We start from the raw sequence: 11437 nt of genomic DNA on the forward strand, positions 1-11437 counted from the left end.
ATCCGTCCTGTGATGGCGCGGGTACTGAGACTGTACCCACGCGATCAGCAGCAGGAGCATGGCTGTTATACACAGCCTGGCTCCTGCTGCAACTGCCGGAATCGAAGCGCGCTCCGATTCCGGCAGTTTAACCCATTAAATGCCGCTGTCAATAGTGACAGCAGCATCTAATGTGTTTGACAGAGGGAGGGAGCTCTCTCTGTCACCCCATCGGTGCACCCGCAAACAAATCGCGGGTCGCCGTCGGGTTTCCATGACAGCCGGGGGTCTAACAAAGACCACCAGGTCTGTCTTCAGCAACTGCCTGTTAGGCGATGCCAGAGGCATGACCTAATAGGTTGCCTGTCAGTTTTACACTGACAGGCAATAATGCTTCGGTATACTAAGTATACCAAAGCATTATATATGCGATCAACAGATCGCATAGTGAAGTGTTCTGATGGGACTTTAAAAAAAAATGTCAATCAGTTAAATAAAGTTTGTGAAGAAAAAAATAAATAAAATTACAGTCAAAGTCATATAAAACTACTTTTTTGGCCCAAAAAGTGGTTTTATTTAGTAAAACTGTCAAAACAAATAACACATACACATATATGGTATCCCCGCGATCGTAACAACTTGACCAATAAAATGAACACATTAATTAAACCGCCGGATGAACGGCGTAAAAAAAAAACGCAAAAAACAACGGCAAAATTCTCTCTTTTCTCCCATTCCCCCCATAAAAAATAAAATAAAAGTTAATCTATAAGTCCTATGTACCCCAAAATAGTACTAATGAAAACTACACATTGTCTCGCAAAAATCAAGCCCACATACGACCACATCGACGGAAAAATAAAAATGTTACGGCTCTTGGAATGCGGCGATGCAAAAACAAGTAATTTTTTTCTAAAAGGATTTTTATTGTGCAAACGTAGGAAAAACATATAAAACCTTTAGGGTATGTTCACACGGCCTATTTACGGACGTAATTCGGGCGTTTTTTCCCCGAATTACGTCTGAAAATAGCGCCTCAATAGCGCTGACAAACATCTGCCCATTGAAAGCAATGGGCAGACGTTTGTCTGTTCACACGAGGCGTATATTTACGCGCCGCTGTCAAATGACGGCGCGTAAATAGACGCCCGCGTAGAAGAAGTGACCTGTCACTTCTTTGGCCGTAATTGGAGCCGCTATTCATTGACTCCAATGAATAGCAGCGCTAATTACGGCCGTAATTGACGCGGCGTTCAAGCGCCTGCACATGCCGGTACGGCTGAAATTACGGGGATGTTTTCAGGCTGAAACATCCCCGTAATTTCAGCCGTTACGGACCCCCGCCGTGTGAACATACCCTTACATATTTGGTATCCCCGTAATCGTGCCGACCCATAGAATAAAGTGAACATGTTATTTACGCTGCATAGTAAACGACGTAAATTTATAACATGAAAATTAATGCTGGAATAGCTGCTTATTTTCAATTCTCTCCTAAAATAAAGTTAATAAAAGTTAATCAATATGTTATAAACATCTAAAAATGGTACAATTATAAAATACAACTCGTCCCGCAAAAAACAAGCCCTTATACGGCTATATAGACGGAATACAAAAACAGTTACGACTCGTGGAATGCGACCGTGAAAAAACAAAAAATAATCCTTGGTCATTCACGTGCAAAATGGCCCGGTCATTAAGGGGTTAAGGGGCTAAAGGAAATAATTGATGGACATAGTTTTCACCCGTGTTGAAGTTTGTTAGGTGCTTCCTGTATATAGTTCATTACAAGGCATTGCAGAACTGTTAGCAAAAACTCAAGCAGATCAGAAACAACTTTGGCAGCGCGGTCATTAACCGCATGCGGTCAGACATTATGAAGATGCGTTCAACCGCACAAAAAACACATTGTAATCTAATAGCGCCGTCTGTCCATAACAATAATGTCACCATTGACTTCTATTCAAAAATGACTTGCTGCGGTTTAAAAACGCAACATAAATGCAACTTGGCCGCACCGTATGGCCTTACCCTTAGGGCGGATTTACACGAGCGTGTGCGTCTTGCGCACGCAAAAAACGCAGCATTTTGCGTGCGCAAAAGGCACTAAACAGCTCCGTGTGTCATCACATAGTATGTGCGGCTGTGTGATTTTTGCGCAGCCGCCATCATTATGACACTCCGTTTGGATGTTTGTAGACAGAAAAGAACGTGGTGCTTTTCTGTTTGCAAACATACTTTTAACTGCTGTTGCTCGAATCATGCGCATCTCACAGAAGTGCTTCCGTGTGGTGCGCGTGATTTTCATGCACCCATTGACTTCAATGGATGCGTGATGCGCGATCAACGCAGAAATATAGGACATGTCGTGAGTTTTACGCAACGGACTCACGCTGCACAAAAATCACTGACAGTCTACACTCCCCATACGCTAACATAGGTCCGTACGACACGCGTGAAAATCACGCGCGTTGCACGGACGTATATCACGTTCGTGTAAATCCGCCCTTAATGTTCTTACGGAATGACAGCAAGCAGAGATCTTTAAAACTGCAAGGAATTAATGCAAAAATTATGTTGGAAAATTGTATAAAGTTCAATTATACAAAAAAATAACATTAATTTGCTGAAACCGGACAACCCTTTTAAGGCCTTTCATTATATATTTCTGTTTTGGTTCCGTTCCTGATTTTGGCTTAAAAAAAATACATGCAAGATCTGCAGCAAATCTGCACTATGCGAACAAGGGCCTTAGGGTCCATTCACACGTTGCGGCTGAGGTGCGGTTACACACACTTAAAAAAAACTGCATTCAAAAACTGCATGCATTTTTACCGTGATTTGTTTCATTTTATGATACAGTTGTGGTAAAAAAAAATATGCAACGAAATAGAAAAACAACGCAGCAAATGACTGTAAAAACGCATGCGGTTTTTAGAAGCATTTTTTCTATACGGTTGAAACCGCATCCCAACCGCAACGTGTATATGTTCCCTTAGGCTGGGTTCACACGAGCACATTAACGTCCGTAATGGACGGACGTATTTCGGCCGGAAGTCCCGGACCGAACTCAGTGCAGGGAGCCGGGCTCCTAGCATCATAGTTATGTACGACGCTAGGAGTCCCTGCCTCTCCGTGTAACTACTGTCCAGTACTGAAAACATGATTACAGTACGGGATAGTTGTCCTGCAGAGAGGCAGGGACTTCTAGCATCGTACATAACTATGATGCTAGGAGCCCGGCTCCCTGCACTGAGTTTGGTCCGGGACTTCCGGCCGAAATACGTCCGTCCATTACGGACGTTAATGTGCTCGTGTGAACCCAGCCTTAGCGCGACTTCTCAGCGATTTTTGTAAAAACATGCCAAAAAACAAACCAGTAATGAGACAAGTGGAAGGGGTTAATTGGATGAGATTGATTAATTGGTCAGCTGATATTTAGCATAAAAGGGTGAAAAGGCTTCATTTCCTCATGTGGTGACGGGTTGGAGCAGTGTTTGTGGTGTGGCTGTAAGTAGCGCTAAGGTGACGCCAACTTTTTTATTTTTTTTTGGGTGGGGGGTAGTTTGGTCGGTCTCTGTAGGGTTAAAAGTGGGCCTAGTATTCCAGCTGTAGTGTTGCTAAACATTGTCTTTTGTGAAATGTATAATACTGAGTTACAAGGTGTGTGTGTGTGTGTGTGTGTCTATCCTTATGTGAAAACCAGGCAGCAACATATAAAGGAACGCCTTCTAGTCTTCCACTACTGGAACCAACTCTAGGCTTTTTTTTTTTTTTTTTTAAATGCATGCAGAGTCTGCAGCAAGTCTGTAATGTTTGATCATGGCTTACATTTTTTTTTTTTTTTTGGGCTAAAGCTAGCTCTACAAGGCTGTGTGGTGAGGTCCAAACAAGAAAATGGAAGCTATCATGAGGGTCGAGAAGGAAAATGGTGGCCTCTGCCTTCTTCCCTCCAAGACTAATCGAGGACAGTGTAAGTTTAAGATCAAAGCACGTTCCTTCTACATGAGTTCTGTTTTACAGGAACCTGGCATGTCCACCCCTGAACACCATGTGTCTCTAGATAGATATGTCATGTGTATAATGTTGTACTGGCCTAACAATGAATACGTCCTCAGGGGTATAAATAGCCATTAGCCCCATTATACCCCTGAGGACGCTACGTGTCGCAGCAAAACATGTCGGAGGGGGGGGGGGGCGTTTTAGTGCTTTTAATAATTAATTGTTAGGCCAGCAATCATACTGAGACGGTCAGCGGCATAGCGCACGACTGCCGCTGGTCTGCTATACCAGTGCTTAGGTGCACTTGTTCTACTTACCACGTTTACGTTCCTCTACCTACCATTTCTTGCTGGGCTACTCTGGCTACTTTTAAACTGTTGTCCCAAATGTAATCCTTTTAGTTAGAATAAATAAGATATATATATATATATATATATATATATATATATATATATAATATCTCTGGTAGCTGGGTATTTTGTGTGCTCATACACATTAGTCTGTCTTTCATGGCTGAGCCAAGGCGCAGACAACCTTCATCTAATGTTTATATAGTATTACCCTCCAATGACTTGTATCTTGGGAGAGTGGATTCAGTACACTTGCTGAGATACATGCCAAGGGGTTATTTTTATCTAATGCCTTGACCTGCCTAAGTAGTCGTGTGCTGTTGAGCCTTCTCATTCTCCTTTCTTCTCCCCACCAACCCAAGAAAGACATGTGACCACCGAGTTTGGATGTGAAAATGGCCACAGCAGCCGTTTATTAATTACAACATTTAGAAAAATGCAATTTTTAATCCGGATAAATACGAGGAATTTAACCAAAGAATTCCTCCTCTAATTCACATGGGTCAGTATCAATAAGGCTGGATTCACACGAGCACATTAAGTCCGTAATGGACGGAACGTATTTCGGCCGCAAGTCCCGGACCGAACACACTGCAGGGAGCCGGGCTCCTAGGATCATAGTTATGTACGATGCTAGGAGTCCCTGCCTCGCTGCCGGACAACTGTCCCATACTGTAATCATGTTTTCAGTACGGGACAGTAGTTCCACAGAGGCAGGGACTTCTAGCATCGTACAGAAGTATGATGCTAGGAGCCCCGCTCCCTGCAGTGTGTTCGGTCCAGGACTTGCGGCCGAAATACGTTCCGTCCATTATGGACGTAATGTGCTCGTGTGAATCCAGACTAATAACATTACAGCAGGGGAAGTACTTGAAGCCATTTTTCCTTTTTTTAGGTCTCATGCACACGACCGTAGCCATGTGCACGGCTGTGATTTTTGGGTCGGCCGGCAGCGGACTGTCAGCCGCGAGCCGCCCACAAATCACAGGCCATGCACATGGCCGCCGCCATCATTTTCAATGAGCCTGGACCGCAGAGCATGGCTGTAATAAGACATGTCTGTTCTTTCTGCGGTGCGGGCTCCCGGGCCATGCAAGGACTGCAAAAGCACGTTTGTGTGCATGAGGCATTACCTTGAGTTAGCCATCTGCAACCACCACCCACTATTTACGTTCAGCCGTAAACCAGCTCGGAGGCACCGCTCACCTCTGCAGATGGCTCCAACCACCAGAAGACCACTTCAAAGGGGTAACATCCTATGAAGTCTTCCAAATAATATACCTTTCTGGGGGATGCATACCCCCGATGCGACCCCCCCCCCCCTCCCAGCAGTTTGTACTGACCGACCACAGGGACTCCCCCCCCCCCCCCCCCTCCAAATTCTATGACGCCTGGGCCTGCTCCTAAAATGAAAAAAAAGATTACATGCAAATCATAACACAATTACTAGTGCATGCTAAATCTGCGCCAAGACAACCAACCCAATAGATCAAAGAAAATTAAGGGCAGGCGGTTGGGAGCTTTATTTTATTTTTTTTCCTGTTGCTCTTCCGGCTCAATGCTGAAAACAGCGGGAAGAACGTTATGCCAACCCCCTACTCCTCCCCTCCCAAACTCCTCCTTGCCCTCCCCTTCACTGATCCCACCATTGTTATCCCCCTTCCCTCCTATAGGGGTCATGGAGGCTTCCCCTTATTACTTTCAGGCTGCAGCCCAGCCTCTCCTATATATTCACAGCAGTAGTGGTAAACTGAGCTGGTCTCAAAGATAATAAATTCCGAAATACTGATCAGTCTTTATCTGGCTGTTGTAGAACTATTTATTTGGGTGCTAGGAGGTCATATTTATCAGGATGCTACTTGCCCAGGTCAGTCTATAAAGGGACTATTGGACCACCGGCCACTCTTTCTGAGACTATGTTGATCCTTGAGACCCTGCATGTTTTTTGATGTGAGCACTGGATGATACACTGCTGATCTTTACTAACTTTCTTGCAGTTGCACAGATTTCTAAAGGGTCACTACAAGTGCATAATGCCAAAAACTTTACTGTGCCTAAACCTCAAGCACTTAGGAAGGCGTTGGGAAATATTAACCAAGTGCAATCCAGGAAAACTGCTTCTACAAAGGTAAGTATAGCTGGTTACATGAGATGTAGCCTAGACAGTGGAAGACTTAAGGCTCGATTCACACAGCTTTTTAGGCTTCAAAAACGCCAGAAAAAAGTGTGTTCCATTTTAAATTCCAGTGGTTTTTATATTTCCAGAAAAAATAAATCTTTGAAGGAGGCCTAAAAGGGTTGTCCAGGATTAGAAAAACATTGTTGTTCCTCCAAAAACTGCACCACATCTGTCCATGGGTTTTCTGTTGCTGCAGTTCAGCTCCATTAAAGTGCAAGTTGCTTGTGGTATTGCAGCTCAGCCCTGTTCAGACACGAGTGGTGCTGCTTTTAGAAAGTCATAGATCTTCTAATCTCAGACAACCCCTCTTAACTTTTCTGTTGCATTACCAGGTGTCCTTCCAAAAAGCTGCCTATGCAAGCTAGTACTGACCTAGAAACCTTTTTTTCATACCCACAGGTGGACAAAAGGGAGAACTCTGTGAAGCAAAGACCTGAGAAGTATCCTGAAATTGAAACCTTCATCCCATATAACCCTCTGGGTACTATGAGCTATCCACCCAGTGTAATTGGTAACCAATCAAAACTGACATCTGTCAGGCACAAGTGGGTACATACCCTAACTTGTGCATTAACATGGGGAAACTTACTGAAGTAGGAGCATCCTATTACATGTGACTAATCTGGCATCTCTATAATGTACATGTTGTGATCATAGTTGTACAAGCTTGACTGGTGGATGGTAAATCTTACTGCTATAGCTGCTTTGTTTCTTGCTCGGTCTTAGTTACAAAGTTCATGGCTCCATATCATACATGTACATGCAAAAACCTCTTAACAAAGATTCTCACCATTTTTTAACAGATTTTGAGACCTTTGATGTTCCTGAAGAACACAAGCTCAGTGACCGCTGTCTTGCTGGTGTGCCACTCTTCGTTTCAAGGGATGATGCCATTAGGTTTGATGTACTTGCCAGTCCTGTCTTTTCACCAATGGAAAATGAGCCAATAAACTATGGCAAGTATTTGGGATGTGAATGGTTCAGTGTGGTATGTCTTCAGGCTTGACTTGCTAATCCACTTGGGTCTAGGGACCGAAGTCCAGAGGTGATATTCTGTCTGTTGGGACGTAATAGGTTACTAAACTGCAGAAGGAATTGTATGGGGAAGATGCAACAGAAGCGCAAATGTCACCACTCCAGCACTACAAATGTGTGCCCCTAGTTTTAGTATAGCAACAGGATATGCCCCATAAATTGGGGAGGGGGAACCTCTTTGCCTTACTATTGAGTACAAGGACACTTTATTCAGTTTATAACCAACGTTAATGTTCATATATTTTCTTCCAGATTTCTTCGAGACCTTCATCCCTTTATTTGAGGACATCACAATTGACTTGCCTCTCCTGTGACATTTTTTAAGCTTTGATCTGTAAATATTTATTCTATTTAAATAAAAATTATTTTAACTTGCCCAGTTCTTTGTTACCCTTGCAGCTTTTATGAAATTTGTAATGGTCGTTTCTCAAGTCTGATTGACACTCAGTTCTTGTACAACTTAAAGAGGCTCTGTCATCAATTTTGCAACCCCTATCTGCTATTGCAGCAGATAGGCGCTGCAATGTAGATTACAGTAACGTTTTTATTTCTAAAAAACGAGCATTTTTGGCCAAGTTATGGCCATTTTTGTATTTATGCAAATGAGGCTTGCAAAAGTACAACTGGGCGTGTATTATGTGCGTACATCGGGGCATGTTTACTACTTTTACTAGCTGGGCGTTCTGATAAGTGTCATCCACTTCTCTTCACAACGCCCAGCTTCTGGCAGTGCAGATCTGTGACGTCACTCACAGGTCTTGCATCGTGTCGGCACCAGAGGCTACAGTTGATTCTGCAGCAGCATCAGCGTTTGCAGGTAAGTAGCTACATGGATTTACCTGCAAACGCCGATGCTGCTGCAGAATAATCTGTAGCCTCTGGTGCCTATGTGTCCTCGCTCGTCTGACACGATGCAGGACCTGGGGAAGTGACGTCACAGCGTGATCTCTGGAGAACACGGCTGCGTCTGCACTGCCAGAAGCTGGGCGTTCTGAAGAGAAATGGATGATACTTCTCGTCAGAACGCCCAGCTAGTAAAAGTAGTAAACACGCCCCGATGTACGCACATAATACATGCCCAGTTGTACTTTTGCAAGCCTCATTTGCATAAATACAAAAATGGTCATAACTTGGCCAAAAATACTAATTTTTTTAAAAATAAAAACGTTACTGTAATCTACATTGCAGCGCCTATCTGCTGCAATAGCAGGGGTTGCAAAATCTGGTGACAGAGCCTCTTTAAAAAATAAATAAAAACTGCTGCCTGAAAATGGACAAATAGCCATGATTTTTGCTCTGCATGGCTATTATGATGCTAGTGAGCATTCAACATTGATTAACCATATAGTCCATGGTCATAGATAGTGTATTGGCTGTTTCCCTTGGTGCACTGAGCTGTCTGCGAGTCATGATTTTTTGATAGTACTTCTAAGGAAAAAGTACTTTGGAAAAAGAGTAAATATGCTATTTTACTTATCACACTTTTTTCTGGTGTTTTATTCTAAAATACTTGGTTGATCACCTACTCTAAATTTGGTTTTATTGTATTTGGCTATATTGCCTATGTCTATTTTAGGGTAATTTGGCCATTAAACCACTGTCCATCGTAATGGGCACTGCAGTTACAGGGGAATTGACCCTGATAGTGACTAAGGTCTTCTGGGTCTAGTTAGACCCAGTAGCAGACTTCTTCAACAGGCACTCATGTGACCAGTCACAATCCTGGGACCAGCTGCAGCATATATTCTATACACAGCACTGGGTATGAGTATAGACAAGACAATCCGGGCTGCGAGAAGCATGAGATCGTCCAGGGTAGATGGCAGATCTTGGGTGGCAAGCTCGTCCTTAATTTTGGGACAGTCCCTCCCAAAATGTTGCCCACAAGGACTCGTTGTTCCATAACTCCCACTAGGGTGCGGAAGTGAATGGTGTACTCACCCATGGAAGTGTCTCCGTGGCAAAGGTTCAGCAAGGAGGTGGCTGCCGTCGAGACTCGTCCAGGTTCCTCAAACGTAATGTGAAATGTCTGTAGGAAATCACGGGTCTCTGGTCCTTGTCGTTCCCAGATGGGGTTGGCCCATGCTGGGGCCCTGCCAGTGAGGAGAGACTATGAAAAGCAACCCTTGCACCGTCAGTGGAAAATGCTGTTGCATACAGACTGAAGTGGATCTGGCACTGGTTCAAAAATCCCATGCAGGTCTTCGTGTCTTCATCATAGTGATGAGGTAGTGGCAGAGAAAATCATGGATCTGTACTGTCAGGAGGTGTAGGAGGAATGGCAGCTTGCATATCCAGCAGATGTGAAATAATGTTCAGTGTCTGGAGGAGTTGGTCCAGTTGAGACCGGAGGTCTAGCATATCCACCTGCCTCACTGGTGAGGTTGTCATGGTCTTGGATTGACCAGCAGGATCCATGGCCTGAGCATACTGTGGGTATGTGGACCCACTGGGCCGTAGCGGTATAGAAGCTGGCCAAAAGAGGGTACGAAGTAAATGTCTAAAGTTTGGATAAAGGTACCTGTGGCAATAGACGGTAGCGAAGGTTTAGGCTCGATGGGAACTGGCAGCAGGCAGACAACAGGTGCGCTGAAATTCTTTGGGTGTAGCAGGCGACGCAACACGACTCCAACTCTGTACAGCACAGGGACGGTAACACTGCGAACGGGACAACACTCAAGGGACCATTTGCAGAGACTGACAAGGGTAGGTACAAACCACGCTCAGGCAATGAAGGAAGGGGCAGGGCCCTTCTTATATTCCAGGTTGATCTGGCAGAAATCACTTCAATCTCACGTGTGCGCTCTGCCTCTAAGGCTGGACTGAGCTCGGGCACATACCCTTTGTGTTGACTGTGGGACAGGTTGGCCGCATGTGCCGGCATCTCTGGAGAGAAGAGCGTTGGCAGGATAAGCGTTTGTGGTCAGCGACTGCTGATGTTACACCCATAAATAAATCCAGATGCCAAATCCATAAATTCAGAAACACCCCCAAATTAATTTAGACCCCAGACCAGACCCTTAAATGAATTAAGACTTCAGACCAGGAACCTGAATAAATACAGACCTTAGACCAGACCCCTAAATTACCTCCAGCTTAAGATCAGACCCCTTCATTAATTCAAACCCCAGACCAACCCCCTACATCCTTTCAGACCCCAGACCAGACCTTGATATTAGCTTGGACCCCAAACCAGAACCCGACTTTACTTTAAACCCCAGACCAGACCCCTAAATTTATTTGGACACCAGACCCCTTAAATAATCAGACCTCAAGACAGACCTCTCTGTATACTCACCTCTCCGCACTTTTTATGCTGGACAGCGTCAGGACTAAGTAAGATGGTGGCGCCTGGAGTTAAAGAGAAGCAAGGAGTGTATTACCTGCTGTTATCGGATTGGATTAATCAATTTGATAACGTGGTAAAAAATAAATGGCTTCTGTTCCTTAGGGGGAGGAAAATTTTCCCCATGACCACCAAAATCCGTCCCTGACCCAATCAATATGACTTTGCAAGCCCTCAAAAAAAAAAATCATTGTAGGTTAACATTTTGTTATGAGATTCATACACAGTCACATTATTATGACCCCCTCCTACTTTCGACGTTGGCAGCACGTACCCCATGAATGAATTGATGTGTCGTGGGCTGGCTTGGTGTGCGATAGGCTGTCTGAACACACATCCCTCATTGCCATGGGTAAAAGGAGCAATTTATCTGAGTTGCATAAAGGGATGATTTTTGGGTCAAGGGTGGAAGTATTTCTCAAGCAGCGCAGTTTGCGAACTGTTCGCGTGCTGCTGTGGTGAGAGTGTATCGTGAGTGGACAAATGGCACCACTGTGAATAACCGACGTGGAAACTGCGGACCACGTGCCATTGATGAGAGGTGAA

The 11437-nt window shown here is 44.4% G+C and overlaps 1 protein-coding gene across 1 annotated transcript; it reads left to right on the plus strand.

The window, feature by feature from the left end:
• The first annotated feature begins 3888 nt into the window (after positions 1-3888).
• Positions 3889-7859, plus strand: LOC142750362 (securin-like). The gene is made up of 5 exons (XM_075859359.1): positions 3889-3952; positions 6329-6459; positions 6910-7021; positions 7314-7481; positions 7798-7859. The coding sequence occupies exons 1-5, from the start codon at positions 3889-3891 to the stop codon at positions 7857-7859; spliced, it is 537 nt and encodes a 178-aa protein (XP_075715474.1).
• The last annotated feature ends 3578 nt before the right edge of the window (positions 7860-11437 follow it).

Source organism: Rhinoderma darwinii, chromosome 3, assembly GCF_050947455.1.
Source record: "Rhinoderma darwinii isolate aRhiDar2 chromosome 3, aRhiDar2.hap1, whole genome shotgun sequence".
NCBI lineage: Eukaryota > Metazoa > Chordata > Amphibia > Anura > Rhinodermatidae > Rhinoderma > Rhinoderma darwinii.

Bases quoted from the DNA above. Each gene is read 5' to 3' on its own strand.
- LOC142750362 (XM_075859359.1), top strand. From the start codon at position 3,889: ATGAGGGTCGAGAAGGAAAATGGTGGCCTCTGCCTTCTTCCCTCCAAG. The intron at 3,953-6,328 runs GTAAGTTTAAGA...ACTTTCTTGCAG, and splicing joins CAAGACTAATCGAGGACAGT to TTGCACAGATTTCTAAAGGG. The intron at 7,482-7,797 runs GTGAATGGTTCA...ATTTTCTTCCAG, and splicing joins CTATGGCAAGTATTTGGGAT to ATTTCTTCGAGACCTTCATC.